Source organism: Trachurus trachurus, assembly GCF_905171665.1.
Source record: "Trachurus trachurus genome assembly, chromosome: 22".
Lineage (NCBI taxonomy): Eukaryota > Metazoa > Chordata > Actinopteri > Carangiformes > Carangidae > Trachurus > Trachurus trachurus.
The window spans coordinates 18,005,276-18,025,984 of record NC_139907.1 but is presented as its reverse complement, the minus strand read 5'-3'; the positions used below and the strand labels follow the sequence as shown (position 1 = coordinate 18,025,984).

Here is a 20,709-nt window from a genome sequence, read left to right as displayed (position 1 = left end):
AAACATCACAAATGAATTGCACTGTATAAACATGAGGTGAGACTTTGTTGTTATGGCGATAATTACTGGTAGATGTACCATGTGACACACCATAACTAACACTGACGGGATGGGAATTCGCAGTTGCATGTGATGGATGTTGTGTTTGTCTAGTGAGGGATCATTCTTACCTCAAGCATCATTCTGTAATAAAAATATAATGACGTATAATGGCAAAGTACACCTTTTAATTAAAAGCATATTTGAGGTGAGAGTATCAATAACAAGAGGGTGTGCGCACGCTTTGTGGTTTGCTTTGCAATAATGTCAGGAAACGCTCAATTAAGCAGCGCAAACTTCTTTCACTTCTGCAGATGGCTCAGTATGACAATCTACAGGTGCATGGTGTTACATTTGTGAAGACGGAGCAATCAAGGGAAGCAGGTGGCATCCAGTGGAGCGGCACAGTGACATTTGGTTGGCAACTGCTAGCAACAATATTTTTCTCCCACAATGACACATTAAAATGACTGTTATTCACCTTTTTCAGTTTGTCTAAACACCAACAAATAATACATTAATTTATCAGTTTAGATATTATCCTCTGTTGCATATGCCAAAACATTAAAACACAAGCTCTCTATCTGCTCAGAGGGAGCACTGGGAAGAGACACCGCGGGTATTGGTGCAGTCAGTGTGTAGTAATAACACTCTAGGCCTGTGGAGGAGCAGGAGTGTGTTTTGATCAAAACAACATGCTGTGTTTGTTTGGACGGCAGATTGTACCACAGAATGGTTGGGCAACTCACTAAAGATGTCTTAAACATGGCTTGCTCATTTAGTGAATGACGATATCCACACTGCGTGGAAGCCATCGCGTGCCAAAAATAAAACGATTGCATAACAGACCACGTCAGACATTGCCACCTGCTAAACGTAGACAGTGAATTATTAGGAGCACCAGGGTGTCATGAGGGCACACGGTGTATGAACTATGAAGGTTTGATGAGAGGTGGTCTAAATATTGATATATTGAATGTACTTCTTTAATGGTTGGGTTCCCATTGATGCCCCTTAATGATCATTTGTCTTCTTAAGTCTATAAAAAAATGTTTTACATTATTTGACATTTAGAAAGTACATGAAGAAGTTTTGTTTAAAGCTGTTTTAGTTTGAAACCATGTTTGTGAAATTAAACTATGTAAAATAAAATAGTAAGATATGAAGGCAATGAAACAATCTAAAAGAAGTCTTTCCAACTATTAAAGACCTGTCAGTGTGGACACGACCTTGACATCAGGGTTAAAATTATTCATTTCATGCAGTGTGTGTAGGCTACTGTATATGGAGCTCTGCCCACTGACCTCAGTGGAAAGGCCATGAATGGAGGTGATGCAGGGGAGGGATGGGGCTCCAGCCCCCCCTGTTGGTGGATGCATGCTTTATTTGAAACAACAAGCTCGACTTAAGAGTTAAGACTATGCTTACCTAAAATTGCATGATGTATAATAACACATCATACTTGGGCAACTGAGATGGTGCAACTGACTGGCATCAGTCAGTAGTATGATAGTATTACTGTAGTTATGATTCACATATGTCATCAGTATTGTCTCTGACATGCTGGGGTTTTTAAATCTTAGCAAGTGACCTTGTGATTTACAGGGCCTTGTTGAATTTTATCACCAAATTTTTCCCTTTGACGTTTGTCTTTAAAGATGGCCCTGACATTATGAGGACTCTAAGCTCTCAGGTATTCTGACTCACTTTCTTAGCCAGAATCAGAAGGCCCTGGAGGTTTCCTGCCATTTTTCTCTGGAGTGTTTTCTCTCAAAGAACAGGAAAAGGAGCTCTGTTTCCCACACACTCACAGAGGTTTGATATCAATGCCATTTTAAAGACTGCGCTGTGGCCACAGTCAAGCAGCTGCACAGTCATTGTGACAATGTGCTGCAGTAACAATGCTGCGTATTTAGAGAGAAATGTATTTTTGCTAAGGTTTAATTATAAATCCACCTAAGCACATTTTAACACTTTGATCACAAGGTTTCATTTCATTCTGATCTGATGCAATGTACCAGACACTTACTTCATCTTCTAACCACTTCTTTTATCTGGAACTTCTTGATAAATTCAGCTAAACTCATGCAAATGAGATGAAATACAAAAGTGGCTTCGTATCTCATTAACACCCACTCTAAAATGTTGACCAACAACATAAACAAGCTCCACACTTTTTTTTGTTTAATTCCAGTGAGTCAAATGTTTCCTCAGTGTGTAATGGCAAATAATGATGCTTTGTGTTTGTTTGGAAAGTCCTATCCCTTTGAAAGGATCATGTTCTCATGTTAATCAGCCAATTGCGACAGAGTTTCCTGTTTAAATAGATTCTAATCATTCTCTGTAAGAACATGTGCTGTTGTGTGGATTGATGTGGAGCCAATTGAAACTAAAATAAAAAGAAAACACAGATGCTTCAAAGGCCAAAGGGTGAGATCCCTGTTGATATTGTTATCATTTCCCTGTAATGCCTGGGATCAAACATCCAGACGCACAGTTACTGATGTTTTTATTTGTATGTGAAATCATTACAACTTGTCTAGCCAGCCATGTAAGAATAACATTTTCAACTCTTAATCCCTTTTATTTTTCATGCAAATAATTTATAGTTTACTACTACTTTACTACTATAAGACTACCTTTGATTTCTTAGGTTAGTCAGGTTTTACAGTACATAAAACCTGACCAACAACAAACACATGGTTTTCTTGGCATTTTGTAATGACAGTACAGCATTCTATACTAGCATCAGTGACGCATGAAGGTGATCAAGGTGTTTGCGTCATCATCACAGACATGAACAGACACATGTACTGTATGTAGGGCTGCCTAGAACCAGATGACGCTGGATTTAACATGTCATTGTAATTTCCAGTCTTGAGAAACATGTTGCACAGGAAATTTACTAAGTTAGCATTTTGCTGTGGAAATTATTTGTATGACAGCAAGGTTAGAGAAGAACATTGATACCACTGTTATATGTAAATATGAAACTGTCCAGTGAGCAGCTGGTTAGCTTAGCTTGACACAAAGAGCGGAAACAGGGAAACAGGCAGGAGGGCTCTGTAAGAAAAACACTAGCATATCTAAAGCTAATTAATTTACTTATTCTGTGTTATGTTGTTAAGAGTGACATTATTTCTTTTTTTTCTCCATTTTTTACTAGGTGCAACTGTAGACCAATTTTTCTTCCTAGAGCCAGAAAACCCATTTCCCCATGTCCAGTCTTCTGTATTCATTTAACTGTAAAAACAAGTTGTATCATTCGTCTCTTCTAACTCTGCAAACTAAGCTTAACCTAACTTACAGTTTAATATTTAAACTGATCACATAAGCAGCATATTTTGTGATCATAATAGCCATACTGTAGGTAAATTCAGATTTTTACAGGAAGAGATCACTATCACCATCAGCCTCTCACAATCGGGATTCCTTCAGTGTCAGTCTTCCAGGAAAACAACCAAACACAGTGATTAGAATTTAGAATTAGAATTAGAATTAGAATTTAGAATTAGAAAAAGGGATTTAAAGTCACTACTTTGCAGAGAGACGTCATGAGAGGTTTGGGAGCTTAAACTGTTTCTCTGAAAACTTATAAACCAGACGTTTAGTCCCCCCACCTCCCACCCCCCAACATCTGATTCATCAGCAGACACGTCCTCCTTTCCATAACAAGTAGTGGGGTATTAAGACTGGATTAAAAATTGGTAATCGAGTAAAGAGGTGTCACTTTAAAAAATAATTCATTCAGTGTGCACAAAGCGCAACTACCTCCGTCTCTTCTTCTATCTGCCGCTTCGATCTTATCAGCCAGATGTTAAGCTGGTTTTAACTGGCAGTCGAATTATCCACCAGTTACTGAGTAAAAGTAATTTCACTTTAAGAATCAGAGATTTGTAGGCGCTCTTTGGTGGACACAGGACAGGACATCCTGCTGTTTGTGTGGCTTTTTTTCTGACTTAAGATCCAGACACCCAGTGACTAAAATCCTTTATCTGGTTAAAATATATATATGTGTATACTGTATGTGCCATTAAGCTCGATAAAACTGGCAACCACAACCCTGACCCATGATGCCATTATCATGATTAAAATTATGCATTCATTAAAAAAAATACAATCAGGATAATGTGAGAAGAAGAAAAACCCCTGAAAAATACTTACATAAATTGACATACATCTAATCATTTTTAATATGTTAATGTGGAATTGTTACATTAACTTTAAACGTGTTAATTAAAATCATTCCCATGGTCACTACTGAGCATATGAAGGATTTTGGAGCAAGTCTACTGCGTCTCCCACGAGGGACAGAGGACGGACCCCCTGTGATGCTTTCTGGAGGGTATAGGGGGGATTAGTCCACTGCTCCTGGACCCCTGCCAAGGTTTAATGGAACAGTAGTAACTAAATTGACAGGGATGCTTGCTGGCCAACAAAAGCCCAAAAACACCCAGGCTTTACTTAAAAACTGGGACAGGCTGATTTACCCCTAAGCTGGTTCGCATCCAAATGATACAATGCTTGTTATGAAATTGATTCAGATTAACTGCAAATGCACTGATCCAACAAAAAAGGCGAGGAAGTATATCCGATTCACACAATCACAATGTATTCACAGTCAGAGTTTATGCTTTCCTGCAATAACTGTTGGCTACGAGTCAAGAATGTGAACAACAGGGGTTGGGTAGGAGGTAGGACAGAGGTGGGAGAGATCCACAGAGGTCTGAATTCCCATGAATCACTTGGTGCAGTGACCACAAGGTGCTAGAATTCGAGTTGACCCGGGAGGGGGGCTGCATCCTGTTGGAGATATATACACACAGCTCAAACCATTGCTCTGGGTGATAGAAGTCGTATGAGAATAAATGGGATTTTATCTCAATAATGACTGGATTGATGACAGACATTCATGTCCTTCAGAGGATGAAAGACTTGGGTGATCCCCTTACTTTGCCTCTGCCACTGCCATAAAGTTCACATGGTGGTTTTGATTGCTATCAGTTGTTGGGAGCTTCTTTTTCTCCTCCTAATTCCTCAGAGGTGCTAACATGGTTGTAGATGTGATAAAACACTAATTGTAGGCCTGAATAGCATCTCGAATGTAAAACCTGTTCAAGGAGCAATAATTAGTCACACAACATGCAAATACTGGCACTATATGTGACCTTTGTGGGTTCAACTCAGGGTGAACAACAGCAAAATATCAGTGCACACAAGGATTCAGTTTAATCCAGCACAGACTATGTTTTGTGTCAAATTCAAGATAACAGGTCAAAACCTTTGACACTGGGCTGCAAACAATGTCAAGGAGATTATACTGAATACATGTGAAGCAAGTGTCACTGTGTCCCAGCCATGACCCTCAAGTAGCACCGAGGAACTAAAGAAGGAGAGGGAAAGCGTTTCCATTATGTGGGGTCTCAGTGTGATGGAGGCATCCATCCTCATCTAATCCTCACCACTTAAGAGCCCAGGCAGTATCTACTTAAAGGCACATTATGCAGGAAATGTTATGCAAATGGCTTGTTTATCGCCTCATCTCTGTGTCAGCCACTTGTTTTGTGCCCCCGTCTACAATGTGCCATGCTGATCTCTGGCTTAGGGAGGAGCATAATCTTTTAACACCTATCTGGCAGATTTCTCTATTGTTGTCAGATTTGATATGCGACTGAGACTTCAGTCAGATACTGCGGCTTATTTTGTAACAAGCAGAGCAACACTTCAGTGAAACACGAGGGGGTTGTTTGGGTCCTTGGTATTGTCTATCTTTGCATAAAATTTGCAGTCGTCAGTCAGCGTGAGCAGAATTTTTTTTTTTTTTTTAAGTGTGCTGTGTGTGTGTGTGTGTGTATATTGGGAGCTCTCCTGAAATGCACACACTGTGAGACCCTTACTAAGCAGATTACCCCCATAAATCTATGTCAGGATACATTTCTGCATGTCTAGTCATGCAAAGTGCAAGAGAGCGTGAGAATGCAGACACAAAACATGTTTACAGTAAAAGATATGCATCCCTATCTTTAGGCACCGAGCCACGGTTTAAATCATCAGCACACTGCTGACATCTGCTGCGCAAATTAAGGCACATGCAAACTTTGCAAACAGACATGCATTCAGTTGCACAATGCCCGTGTTTGCATGTGTAACAAGCAGTTTACAGGTTGATCTATGATGATTAAAGAAGTTGCTACAGGAAGGAATCTTTGGATGTAGAGATATTTAAAGACAGTCAAAAAAAACAGTTTCCTGTGTTTGACATTTACCTTGGATTAAGGAACAGCATTGTGACTCACAGCTGTCAGAGGTGTAGCATGGGAGTGGAGCTGGCAATGAGATGTGTGTTTGAAAGGTGGTGGTGGTGGTTGGGGGGGGGGACCAGATGTTGTCCTCCTACCATGGGGAATAAACTCGATCACTCACACTGCAGGTGGTGGGAAAAAAAGGGGGAGAGAAAGGGAGAAGAGAACGAGTGAGTGAGAAACAACGGCAAACAGGAAGCAGGGACCTTACAACACAATGCTCGCAGAGTTTCCTGCAGGCTCAGACAGATAAGGAACAACACTTTGTTTAAAGCTGTATTTTCACCCCCAAACGTTTCCCGCTCTCGAAAACCACATCTTACAATGCTCGTACAAATAATGTCAAACAGAAATATGGGCCGTATGTTCATGATTTGAGCAAAATGAACAAAACCTCTTCCTTTGTGTATCAAAGCAGGTGAAGACAATGGTGCTGCTATAACTATTATAGGGGATGAGGTACAGAGATGCTATGCTGTGTAATGATGGTCGCAAAGCTTGATAGTAAGCAAATATGCCTACCTGAAGTTTCATTAAAAGAGGCAATGCAAGGCAACTGCTGGTGTTTTGGTCAAAACTGCATCTTATGCTGTTATAATTGCTGTTATTATAGATCTGTTCTTATCATTAGAAACAGTATCTGCAGTGCAGTGTAATCTGTAAAGTGAATCATTATAATAGGAGACCTGGAAAGAATATAGCATATTATTTGTGTGTGTGTATTTATGAACCCAGTCACCCTAAAAGGACAGGATGAAACATGGCACATGAAGTTTCTGCTATAAACATCAGTGGTGACAGTCCAACAATGCCCCTCTCAGCTGTGCCCTTTGCCCTTTCGCATGAGAGAAAAACGCTGCCTTCACAACACTGGATTTTGTTGTTTGTTGCAGCCAAATTAAAATGTGTCTGTAATGCAAAGTTACAAAAATATGATATTTGGGAAAGTGTGCAATGACAATTTTTTTAATTAGGTATTATTATGATATGATACATGGAAAATGCCCCTGTCTGAGTGTTATACATTTGTAATTTTTCTTTTGTGCAAGATTAACTGTGATTACTCAGCCATATTTTTTTCTTTTTATTCATCAGTCATCAACTGTTGTTCTTGCAAGAAAATACAAAAAGAAACAAATCTTAGACTGTTTATAATGGTAAAAGGAAGACCAGGGTGCTGGAGCAACACCTCCCTCTGCTGACCAGTGTCAACATTACACATTACACCCTGCATTAACAGTGTCTGGCTCTGAACAATTATTTAAATGTGAACCATGTTATTGGTCCTCATTTATGAGGGCCAGTTTAATTATTAGTTAAACTTATATATTTACAAAGGAGCGTCTATCTACAAATCGGGCTTGGAGATCTACACGACAGGCCAAAGGTTTGAAAGCAAGCTAAAATTTGTACAAAAAAGATCATAGTTTTATTGGTATACTTATCAGGTATTTGGGTTTGGGATTTTTAAGGTATGTGCCAGGAATAGCTTTCTTAAGTTCGTCAATGAAAGACTGCTGACTTTTCTGACTGATCAATCCAATCCGTCCCACAAAAGCTCAATTGGAGAGCGGCTTGGAGACCGGGGGGCCTGAAGCATCTTTCAAAGTTCACCTTCCTCTTCCTATTCTGACCTTTTTCTATCATCATGACTTCCAATATCTTCTAGTCTCTTTAGGGTGTAGTGAACTTTTTTGTTGGACACCATTAGGCATTTTACTATTTCTTTTTCAGTGTATCCTTTTTTCCTCAATGTACAAATCTGTACTCTTGTTTCTTTACTCAGCTGTTTCTGTCTGCCTATTTCTGTGGTAGGTTGTAAGAGAATGAGATATGAACACATTTGAGATGTATTGGGATTTGTGTATGCAAACTCTCAAAAGCCAAACAGCTAAAGTGAATAATGCAAACTGTGATTTGTTATTTACTTTTGCACTTAAGTTGTGACTCTTGCACATCTTCTCAACCCTCTTTTCTTTTGGTAACATTTATTCAGCAATGGTCTGCTAATATCAGGTTAATGTGAGGAAAATGGTGCATATCAATGAAAGCAAAGTCTGATCATGCAGTAAATACATCCCAAAGAAAGGCGCAATGTGAACAGAAACTTGAAGTTTCTTCCAAATGTTTGGCCTATTGGCCATACTTCCAAACTTTTGGCCTGTGGTGCATAAATACTTATGTTCCCTTATGCTACTGCATGGGATTTTTCAGTTGTTGAGTTGGCCTTTACCAGTGGTCAGCCAGGCTTGGTGGGAGTGTCTATGTAAATCTGCATCAAAGGGAAACAGTCAAACTGCTGGGGGGTCACCTCATCTGATTGGGCGCCTTTGTTCTTTCAAATCGAGGTGTCCTCCAACCCCCGGGGGGAGAGCACATCTTACTGTAACACTGTAACACTGCACTCCTGCATGGATTTTCAAACTGCTGGGATAATAATGGAGTGATAATTCAAGGAAAGATGGCACAGGCCTGTCAGAGACATGATAAACCAAACAGACCGAGGGAAGAGCTGAGCTGCATGCTGGTTGGAGATGGAGCCGTGGGGAAGACCAGCATGATTATCAGCTACATCTTCAATGGATACAACAGCGAGTACAGGCAAACAGCTTTTGACGTTTTCACTGGTGAGTAAAAGGTTATTTTGTTTAAAGGTCAACTGCTGTTGGACTCAGAAGTAAAACTGTTTCTACTCGGCTTCCAGGTTTTGTTCACGTGAATGGCATCCCAACTCGAGTTAAACTGATAGATACAGCTGGACAGGTAAATATTGCACACCACATTAGATTTTTTTTCCCTAGACCACGGTTTAGTCCTCTGCTCCTCATCTCTTATCATTTTATCTGTCAGGAGGAGTTTGGCCACCTCCGCTCTCTGTGCTATGCCCATGTGGATGTCTTCATCCTCTGCTTCAGCGTGGTCAACCCTGTCTCCATTGACAACATCACCTCCAAATGGATCCCACAGATCCGTGCCGGCAACCCAACGTCTCCCATTGTTCTGGTCGGAACTCAGTCAGACCTTCGCCACAACGTGGACGTCCTCATTCATCTGGACCAGCGACGCACAAAACCAGTGCACTTCAGCCGGGCCAGAAAGCTGGCACACAGGATCAGAGCTCACGACTATGTTGAGTGTTCAGCTCTAACACAACACAACCTCAAAGATGTGTTTGATTGTGCTGTGTCTGCTGCCATCAAGCACAAACACACTGGCACTAAATGTAAAAAGCTCAGCCTCCTTAGACGTTTAAAGACATTTTGTGATTGTGGGTGGAAGAAAATCATCCGATATATCTGATGTATAAAGGTTGGGAGCTGTGTGGATGTTTTTGTTACAAACTATGCATTTTTTATCGACATGTCTCTCTGCAAAATGTGGACTGTGCACTAAAAAACTGGACTTACTGTAAAGCCTGCATTATGGTCCTGTAAGAAATGTGATAATCAGTGTATTATGGAGGTTTCACATTCTGCTCTTTACCTCTTGACTCTTCTTGGTTTTTATGTTTTGTGTGTCACTGTTGTTCATATTTTTGTGTGTGAGTTAGTTTTGTAATAAATGCACTAAGCAACATTTCATGCCAGTTCCTGTGCTTTCTTTCAATCTTTCAAAACGCCTTTAATGGATAAATAGAATTTAAAAAAACGTATTTCTGTAGATCTTGCAAGATACTGTCAGTGAGGAAATGGAGGGAAAACACCAAGTGCTATTTGGGACAAATGGTCACCTGCTGATACTTTGAAGTGCTACTTTACAAGACAAAAGGCATTTAAATCCATCCTCTGTCTGAAAGCTTATGTTGAGGCATGTTTCCAGCAATTAGGCTTCTTTTAAAACAACCACCCATGTGCAGTGTGTGTGTGCGCACTGATGCGCATATCTTGCCCACACAACAATGGAACTTGCAAGTTTTACATTCATACTCACTAATTCACAGTAGTAGCCTACACTCGTTCCTAATCAATAACACTGCACAACAGAGAACAGCAATACATTTAAAAAAAAAACAACAACAACAAAAAACGTGTGCTTACCTTGCAGTTTAGCCTATTTGTTGATAGCTCACAAACCATCCATACAACACTCGGCCTCCTTATTCCTATATTCTTACTCTTATGGGTTTTCTATGCCCTATTGTCCTTTAGTTGTGTCTTTTTGTTTTGTTTTGTTTTGTTTTTTTTCCCCTTCTTTCGTCCTCGCGCCTAAAACTCACTGGTTGCGTGACCTGCGTCATTGCGTAACCTGATGATTGACGTCTGTCAATTGCTTTTTTTCCCCCTCTTGTTTTTTCTCATATTAAAATGCATCCAAAGTGGGCAAACAAGCGATCTATGAGTAACTTCACAGAGAAATAAAACTGACAGAGCACAGATAAAATTTGATATTGTGCAGGTTATTTACAGATTTTGATTGACAGGAGGTCCCGGATCCAATCAAATCCGGTCCCTTCCGACGAGGTGCGGCAGGTGTAATGATGATGAAAGGATTTTTAGAAAAATTGTGAATGTGAACACCAACATCAGGACTACCAAAAGACCATTCCCTAGTTTTATATAGTCAGTGTTATAGGTAGGCAATATAGCTAATATAATATAATATAATATAATATAATATAATATAATATAATATAATATAATAGGCTATCTCAAAGAGATATATTTTAGAACAAAGTGGTATCGTGCAGCACAAACAGGACGGCCTGTCTCGAACTACGTTTCCCATCATGCAACTGCGCGTTAGCCTCCTCTGACCCTGTGACTGAAAATAATCTGATCAGCTGATCTGACCTGGCAACAAAATAACGTAGCTAGAGAAGAAATCTGCCAGGGAGGGGACTGAAGAACAAAACAATGACACTGCTCGGAAGGATCCGCACAGAGTAACACTTTAAAAAGACTTTTTAAGCGGAATCGCGCGGATTTACCTCCCGTTTCAAAGTAAGAGTCCGCGGATATCCGAGCTGAAGACATCGGCTGTCTGTTGTTTTTGTTGATATGTTGTTACAGCTCAGTTGACAGAACGGAGGCTAGCTGCTTGTTTGGACGGCTATGAACTGTTAGGGTTTGCTGGCTCTCTAATTAGAGCTTTTCTTCAGAAAAGTTGGAGCAGTCCGTTGAAACTAGCTAGCTGTAAACTGAGTATTTATGTTTGTGTGGTAAATTGTCCACCGAGTTTGCTAGCGAGCTATTGAGGTTCAGTTTGCTAGCTAGCCTGTTGTTAGCATCAACATTTGTACATTCATCTGTTCAGGGAGAGTTCATTGTCCTGGTCGGTACACGCTACCGTAAAAGGTGTCTGTGCTATTTTACAGTTTAATTCGCTTAGCTACTTTATATCATGCTACAGCAATTTGCCAACTTCAATGCACGAACAAGCTAAGTGTTAATACTAAAAATAAAATTAAATAAATACATGTTGTTACTCGAAGAGACGAACATTTCCTTGCCTCATTTTTAGTTGCACTAAAAAACATTACTGAACCAGTTTTAAGTGTTGCATATTTATTTTTATGCGAAAACTTAATTGTAACGTTACATGTACTTGTTGAGACTTCTTTGATACAGTCAGTGGATCACCAGGCCTGTTGACATGCAGCTGTTTTAAGTTGATTTAGTCATTGTATATAAGCTCGTCACTTTAGTTCAGTATTACCTACATGTTGTGCATTTTTCATTATTAATTGCTATTGGAAATAGCTGGTGCTCCTTTCAAAGCTGTTCCAATAAGCATTGCTCAGTATTAAAGTTGACCTTGTAGGAAACGATGAGTGGGCATGGCTCATCTTCAGAAAAGGGAGTTAATACAACTTTAATATGTCAAGAAAGTTATGCCTGTGGTGGCTCAGAGGAGGCTGCATTTGAGTGTGATGAATGCAGGAGCCTGCAGTGTGTTCGTTGTGAGCTTGAGCTCCACAGTCAGGAGCGTTTGAAGGGCCATGAGCGGGTTCAGATAGGTCCCGGGCATGTCCCTTACTGTGACAATTGTAAAGGAGGTAATGGAGACAATGGCAAACGTCATAGATCTGTGGTACGCTGCCAGAACTGCAAAGTTAACTTGTGCCAAGACTGTCAGAAACGCACCCACGGTGGAGGCAACAAGAAGAAACACCAGCTCACATCTTATCCTCCACCACGCAAACCCACAGAGGTCATCTCTGTCCAGACACCTGTTCAGCCTGCTGTTCAAATAGCCGATGATATCAAATCTCAGAGAGCAAAACTCCTGGAGAAGGCTTCCAGCTTCCTATTGGTGGATGAGAATGAGGAAATGCAGGTGAGTTGTGCTGAAGTGACTGAATCAAAATATCAAAATGTCTCCTCTTTTTGTGTACACCAGTAAACGTGTAGGTAAAGTAACCCATTTCCACTTGTAAACTCTCTTGTTATTTCAAAGCTTAAAGACGACGCTTCATTTATGAAGAGCCTGAACTGTGACCCTGATCAGCTGCTGAAGGTGGTGTCCATCTTCGGTAACACGGGAGAGGGCAAATCTCACACCCTCAACCACACCTTCTTCATGGGGAGAGAGGTGTTCAAGACTTCTCCCACGCAGGAATCGTGTACAGTGGGCGTGTGGGCGGCGTTTGACCCCATCCACAAAGTAGTGGTCATCGATACAGAGGGGCTTCTTGGGAACAGTTCCAAGCAGGGCCAGAGGACCCGTCTGTTGCTCAAGGTGCTCGCCATCTCCGATCTCATCATTTACCGCACCCACGCTGACCGTCTTCACGACGACCTCTTCAAGTTCCTTGGGGACGCCTCAGACGCCTACCTGAAGCATTTCACCAAGGAGCTGAAGGCCACGACGGCCCGCTGCGGCCTGGATGTCCCACTGTCCACTCTGGGCCCCGCAGTGGTTATCTTCCATGAAACCGTTCACACTAAGTTACTTGGCTCAGGTAAAATATCTCACCACACCTATTACTGCTGCTAATAATAAGGTGGAATCAAATGACTTGTATGTTACACCTTTTTTAGACAAGTTAGACCAGCACTATGTGACTGTAGTGTCATAAATATAGACCTGAATCACCTTAAGGTATGCGAGCCAGTCCTTTTTAAAGTAAACTAAAGGTTAAACTCAGCATATAACTTTACAGGCTCAGCAAATAGCTTGCAGTGTTTCTCTGTCTTTCATGTACAAAATCTGCATTCCAAGAAATGTGTAAACACTGCTTCTTGACCTAAACAGAAAACTATGTCAGTGAAATGACACACTTACAACTGTAGTTACACACTTGAATGATAATATCAGGTTTTGCTTGTCACTACAACTCATACTTTACATGACTGCCAGCTACTTCTTGCAGTGCTCTATAATTTCAATTATTTTTCATTACTCTGCAGTCACTGGTTTCTATTCAGCTTTCAGTGTCATGACAATCAATTTGCAGAGACTTGCAGTTTGGGAATCGTCTGCAGAGAGCTTTTTATTTATTTATTTATCTTCCTTTTTTAATTTAGCTAGGAATATCCCATGGAGATACAGGATGTCTTCTTCCAGGGAGTCCTGGCAAGATGAACACAAGCAGTGTCATGTTAAAAAAACAACAACAATTTCACAGTAAAACACAAAAAAGAAATGGCAGAAGAAAGAAGAACCATACATTCCATACTTCCACTATTATATCTACATGGTTGCTGAAAGATGTAAATACACGTTACTTTAAAAACTTTGTGCTCAATTTCCATTTAGCAATAACATGACTGACAGAAATTAACAACAGCCTGGTGCATTACATCACTCAAGTAGGCTGCAAGAAACTAGTCACTGTTTAGCACATGTACATGATTCGATGTACATGTGCTCATGATGATATTTCAGGATTGCAGTATTTTTCTCCCTTATATCAAAATGAGTGGACAAATGTGTTGTATGTAATGCTCTGACATCCCTCTGCTACCAGGACAGCTGCAGTAACACCCCCCCTCCGTCTTTGTGTTGTTTTAGAGAAGTCATCTGAGTCGGTAGATCGTCTGCTGTTGGACCGCTTCCGGAAACTTTCACGTTTTCCAGAGGCCTTCAGCTCCGTCCAGTACTGGGGCACGCAGACTCTCAGCCCACCCACCGACTTCCGCGGCCTGCAGAATAAACTGGAGCAGCTCCTGGACAACAACGCCACCCGTTCCCCACGCACCCCTGTGGTCATCTTCAAAGCCTTGCAGGTAGGGGCGGTTTAAAGTCCACTGGCGTCCAGTTTGCATCAAACTCATTTGTGGTTTTGCAAATGAAAAACTGGTTGGTTTTATTCTACATTTTATGTCCGTTATCTGCTGCAGGCTCTGAGTGAACGCTTCAACGGGGAGATTGCCGGTGAGCTGGTCGCTCACAGCTGCTTCTTTCCAGACGAGTACTTCACCTGCTCCAGCCAGTGCCTCAGTTGTGGGTCCGTACCTCCAGCCCTCTGAGAGCTTTTATCCATTCTCATCTAACCTTCATTTTCTTGCTGTTTTTAGTCATTTTTTTACACTCTGACTTATGACTTTTGTTCTAGGTCTGGCTGCAAGAACAGCATGAATCACCTGGGAGAAGGAGTGTGCCATGAGGCGAAGCATCGCTGTCGTTACTCTGTTCAGTACGATAATCGCATTTACACCTGTAAGGTAAGAACAATAGCTCACATGAATCACTGAGCCAGACCATAGCTGTCTCTCTATACCATACTCTTGTTCCCTGACTGATGGAGCTGATGTTAAAACCATTGTGTGGTGCGTCACCTCAGGCTTGTTATGAAGGAGGAAAGGAAGTGATTGTTGTCCCCAAGACCTCGGCTTCCTCAGACTCTCCATGGATGGGCCTTGCCAAGTATGCTTGGTCTGGGTGAGTAGAGGAGGATGACCTGCAGGGTCACACGTAAAGAGGGTTGGGTTAGGCTTATGTTACCTTTCCAGGGCCCAATTTTAGCACTGGTGCCCTAGGCTCTGACCTAAAATCAAATTTTTCTGTTCACACCAACTTACATGTCTCACAGCAAATAATACCTTTAGGTGCACATTCATAATTTTATTTTGACTGAAACTGAGTTCTACATTTGTGTGTGTATGTTCAGGTATGTTATTGAATGTCCCAATTGTGGAGTCATCTATCGGAGCCGTCAGTACTGGTATGGGAACCAGGACCCTGTGGATACAGTTGTTCGCACTGAGATCCAACATGTTTGGCCAGGGGTAAGAAGAACAAACCATTTCTGTTATTTAACCAACATAGACTGTATTTCCTTACTTATCCATACTTATTCCAGTCACGAATTAAACCGATCGATAAATATAATCTATTGATGTAGAAAAAACCTGTCTCCTATCTGCAGTCGGATGGCTTCCTAAAGGACAATAGCAATGCAGCACAACGTCTTCTAGATGGAGTCAACCTAGTGGCCCAGTCTGTGTCAGAGCTCAGTGTCAAGCCTGCCAAGGCCGTCACCTCTTGGCTGACAGATCAGATCGCCCCAGCCTACTGGAAACCCAACTCCCTCATCTTGGTGAGTGACAGAGCCCCACCCTCTGCCACCCGCCACCAGCAGCCAAGTCAACACTTTAGTGTCCAGAGGGATGTTTACTGTCTGGTGTTCTGTGCCTATTACACATGTCTATGTTTGCAAGTCACAAGATAAAACTTGGGGCAGACTCAGATTGCATCCTCCGCCCTCTCGCTCTTGGTCAATAAGTGTCTGTGTTGTTTTTTTTCTTTCCCTCTTATACAAGGTGTGCCATAAGTGTCACACAGTCTTCCAGGACAACGACACCAAGCATCACTGCCGTGCCTGTGGGGAGGGCTTCTGCGATGGCTGCTCCTCCAAAGCTGCGCCCGTTCCCGAGAGAGGCTGGGGTCTTGCCCCTGTCAGAGTCTGTGACGTTTGCTTCGAGCAGAGAGCCTCATATGCAGGTACAAACTCCCTTAATAATGTCAAATGCTCCCTCTTTATTGTCTATTGTCAAATATTATTTGTGTGTTATGAAGCCATTGACGTTGGGCGAGCCATGACTAAGGGAAGCAACATTTTGTTTTTTGCAGAGCTGGTTGAAGCAGAGCTCGAGGAGGAAGAAGGTGGAACCCTGGCCAGGAAGGTTGGAGAAGCAGTCACCAACACCATAGGGGTTGTGGTGACTGCTATTGACATCCCACTTGGTGAGTGTTGCCCAAAACAAACCTAAAGAAGAGGTTACGTAACGGGGTGAAATGACCTAGTAAACGTTAGTGTATGGATATGATGCCCTCTAGTGGTAGAGGTGTGCCATACTTATTTACTGGCAGGACGAGAAGCAATGAGGTCTTGTTTCTAGTTTGAGCTCTCCAAGATGTTATGCAGGCACTGACAAAGCCCTCCTTATAAGGAATATGGGATGACCTAATAGCCTACTTGTGACAGGACCTGTGCCATTACCAAAAAGTTCACAGGTCTCTTTTAACTCATTGTAAATCATGCAAATGTCCTGGGTCAAAGAAACAGCTGATACATCAAATGACTAATGTGTTGGGAAAATCCTCTGCGATGAATGATGGGAATATAATCAGGTTTTGTCTGTATCATTTAACAGGGGTTCAAATGCAAAATTAGCATTTGCCTTTCATTTGTTATCCTCTCCAGCTAAATGTTTACAGGCTACAAAGTGCACCAGTGACTGTGTCCATGTCATTTTATGAGACTTCCAGCCGCACGTACCTTTGCTATTTAACTTGTGAACGTCGAAGCCATTGACGTTCGGAAGTCAGACACATGACGTGATTGCTCAGCGCTCCAGACCATTCCCATCTATAGTCTGTACTAACTCTCTTGTCTGCACTTTGGTTTGTTGTGTTTATGAAAAGAAAATATTTATAACAGCTAATGTAACATACTTCTGCTAAAATAATCCAAAATGTGGATTACATTGAGAAAATGAGCTTTGCAGTGTGGGAAGTGGTCTGTTCATCTATTTTATCTTCAGGATGTTGTTTCATGTCAAGATGTCAATTTCAAGATCTTCAGCTTGTCTGAGCCAAACTACATTTATTATTATTATTGCAGTGATTATAATTAATTCTGCTGCATAACCCTACTGATCTATATTTACTGCCTAAAGTTGTTGATGAATATAGCTTCTCCATACCCAATACTATTCCCAAATAACCCAGAAGGTAAAAAATAAGAAGTAGCCTCCTTGTGTACAAATCCAAATCTTGTTTTGGGGTTTCCATGGTAACCAGAGCCATTTTACCTGGAGCATCAGTGAACTAAAACAATTTGTGAGGAGTAGGCAGCATGAATAAAGCTAAAATAAAGCATTGATAACGAGAGTTGAACATGTTTTGGTGTTCGCAGTCGAGGCAGAAGTTGTATAATATTCAATATCGTGTCAAGACAAATATGTGGAGATACTGCAGCATAAAATAAAGTGCAATCGAAGTGGCCCATTGAGTGGATGCACCTTTAAATTAAAGGAAAAGTTCAGCGTATTGACATGAGTTTTACACACAGACTTAAACATTACATGACATTTAGATATGACAGGCAGATTAGTGAGCTTTGGAGGCACTGGCAGGTTGGATTTATTACCTCTGGACAGACCCAGGCTAGCTGTTTCCCCCTGTTTCCAGTTTCTATTCTGAACTAAACTAACAGACACAACACTTAACGTTTAAAGGGACTTCAGTGACTAAAGTGTGTGGTGTAAATGTAAAAGACAAACTGATACCTTACATCATAAATGTTAAGTGCATGTGTGTGTTATGTGTTCCCTATAGGCCTAGTGAAAGACGCAGCCCGTCCTGCCTACTGGGTGCCTGACCAGGACATCCTGTCCTGCCACAACTGCCAGCGTGAGTTCACTGCCAAACTGTCCAAGCATCACTGCCGTGCCTGTGGCCAAGGAGTATGTGACGACTGCTCCCCAGAGCGCCGGCCGGTTCCGTCGCGGGGCTGGGACCACCCCGTGCGCGTGTGCACCAGCTGCAACCAGAAACCTGGAGAACTTTAACAGGGACGGCCTTCCTTCCTCAGAGCACCGGAGAGAACCACTCACTCACTCAGCTCGCAGTCTGTCACTGCTTTACCTCTGTTACTCCAATGGTTCTGTCTTGTATCTGTGGCAAGGAAGTCTTTAGGCATATATAGATATATATAGGACAATTAGCAGATTTGGGATTTCTGAGTTCCTGTGGCCTTTGTAGAACAGCCAGAACATGTGAGTTACTTGACTGAGTGTGAAACCTGCATTTCCACTCTGATTATTCACAGAGTGAATATTTTAATTCTTTATTGACACAAATCCCTAATTTTGCGTTTAATAAGGCTGTTCAGCTATTTTTCTACTATCAGAAAATATAAAAAAAAAATGTATCATTTTAAAGAATATTAGATAGTTGAGAACCCCATGCGGTTGGTGTGTTTAGTGTCCAGCAATTCTTATTATTGAGCATTGTTTCTCTGATGTAGTACGTGTAATGGCAAGGAGGTGTTTTACATCCATGCAGGTATAACTGCAGGCTCCATTGCATGCTGTATTGCAACATTTTAGTTTTTGCACTAAGCCTTTTTCAGCTGTTATAGGCTGTTGCTTACAATGGCCAAAACCATGATGTCCTGATGATCAAGTAGTCTGTCCCAGACTGAGCTGAAATCTCGGGTCTAGACTGTGGATATCTGGGGTGCCAAAAATCATTCAGGTCACTGTATCTGTGCTGGTATAATGTTTATATTTTATCATGTACTTTGTGGTTGTATGAAGACATAGATCTATGTTAGAGGAGTGTACATTTGAAATGTTGAAAATTATTTATGTATTGAAGAAAGAAAAAAAAAGACTTATTAGCACTCTGGCATGCATGACAGTCTGAGCGATCCATGGCCTTTTACTTGTTCAGAGGACAGTCTGAATAAACCTCACTGTTTCTTTTACCGAGCGTATATACATGCTATAAAATGTAGGTATTTAATATTCAAATTTGTTTTCTCGACACCTTGATTTTAAATGTTTTTTAAATATTTACAGTCAATGTTTATTAGGGTGTATGGATACTGTTTTGCAGAACTGAGAAATATCCACATTTGTCTTCGAACCAGTTTTACATATTTCATTCACGCCTCCAGGTCTGACAGGATACAAACTCCATGTTCAGCTCAGCACAGCTAGTTTTTACTTTACATCCGTTATTGAAAAATTTTGTTTTTTGTTTTCCTGTTCTTGTTTTTTTTGTTTGACATTGACATTAGTTACTGTATAGGTATTTATATACTTTGTAGATTGTGTTTGAACCACCCTTTTTCCCCATAGTTTTTTTGTTTGTTTGTTTCTTAGCATTACACAGAAAACAGATGCTCAAATGTGGCAATGATAAGATATTGAACCATATTTAGTGACTGAGAGCTTTAACTTGTCTTGCATCATTACTTCTTTGTTATTGAGTAATGAGACTGTTACGTGTGGATATAATACAAAGCACAAGGGGATGCCTTTAACACATTATGCTTGTATTTTATTGTTAAAAAATGAGAGAAAAAAGGGTGGCTGTCGATTGTACGCTTTGTAGATAAAGTTAATTCTCCCTTTGCTCCTTACGTGGAACTTTTTGGTTCTGATGTCTGATGAGAAGATGTTGTGTCTGCCTTGTCTCAAAATAGATTTATCTGTCTGAATGTTGCATCACAAACACACAAACACACACGCCCTTCTCTGAGGCTCTAATAATCACACAGGGTAGAATAGGAAATACATCATGTCAACTCACTTGTACTGGACTTCATTCCCATGCAAATGTGTGCAGTCTGTTGCTTCTGTTATCCTTTGTGGTGTCCAGTTTTTCAACTAGGTTGGGTGCTACTATGAACACTTCTCACCTACACACTATGAATCAAGCAGGAATGATCAATGCTTTTGAAAATGTTGGAAACTAACTTGAAACAGTGACGTGTGTGGATACTTACTGAATTATTGGTGAAAGATTTGCATACGATTAAAGTTGTATCAGCTCCCGTCTGTCAAAACATAATCTGAAATTGCCTCCATGTCTTTAGTGTGTGTGTGTGTGTGTTTTAAATCTCCCTGTGTCATACCACTTACTGTACTGTATGTGGGAGGAATAAATCGTGCACGCCTGTGCATTAGGAGCTCTGCTTCCTCTCCTTGCCAACACTTCAGCTCCAGAGAAAGTGAGGGAAAATTATTTGCTTGGTGCTTATTGATGATGATAAATGATTTATAATTATTTTAATAAATAATGAAACACAAGCTTCCATGTTGATATTCTGTGCCACTTGCACTGCACTGACTTGCCAGACAGGGACTATCTCTTGATATGTATCCAAGCTTCAGTAGGGGTCTCTTTAAAAAGTGCTGTAATTCAGTTGTGTACAATTAAAATACAAGGGAAAACCCTTTAAAATAATTTT

At 41.0% G+C, this 20,709-nt stretch overlaps 2 protein-coding genes across 2 annotated transcripts; both read left to right on the top strand.

Annotated features, from left to right (window-relative positions):
- Window positions 1-8,802: 8,802 nt before the first annotated feature.
- LOC311005657 (rho-related GTP-binding protein RhoV-like) lies at window positions 8,803-9,641 on the top strand (the record flags this gene model as incomplete). The annotated part of the gene is made up of 3 exons (XM_083998158.1): window positions 8,803-8,968; window positions 9,046-9,104; window positions 9,192-9,641. 3 exons carry the CDS (start codon window positions 8,803-8,805, stop codon window positions 9,639-9,641), a joined length of 675 nt encoding a protein of 224 aa, XP_083854284.1.
- Window positions 9,642-11,163: 1,522 nt separating this feature from the next.
- LOC311005292 (zinc finger FYVE domain-containing protein 1-like) lies at window positions 11,164-20,421 on the top strand. The gene is made up of 11 exons (XM_083997650.1): window positions 11,164-12,617; window positions 12,738-13,242; window positions 14,295-14,509; window positions 14,624-14,730; window positions 14,839-14,947; window positions 15,067-15,164; window positions 15,394-15,511; window positions 15,652-15,822; window positions 16,046-16,226; window positions 16,356-16,469; window positions 18,066-20,421. Exons 1-11 carry the CDS (start codon window positions 12,108-12,110, stop codon window positions 18,296-18,298), a joined length of 2,361 nt encoding a protein of 786 aa, XP_083853776.1. The 5' UTR covers window positions 11,164-12,107; the 3' UTR covers window positions 18,299-20,421.
- Window positions 20,422-20,709: the final 288 nt, after the last annotated feature.

What these genes read in the sequence shown, in the direction of transcription:
- LOC311005292 (XM_083997650.1), top strand. Translation starts at nt 12,108, where the DNA reads ATGAGTGGGCATGGCTCATCTTCAGAAAAGGGAGTTAATACAACTTTA. An exon ending in CACTAAGTTACTTGGCTCAG is followed by an intron (nt 13,243 to 14,294) that starts GTAAAATATCTC and finishes GTGTTGTTTTAG; the next exon opens with AGAAGTCATCTGAGTCGGTA. An exon ending in ATCGCATTTACACCTGTAAG is followed by an intron (nt 14,948 to 15,066) that starts GTAAGAACAATA and finishes GCGTCACCTCAG; the next exon opens with GCTTGTTATGAAGGAGGAAA.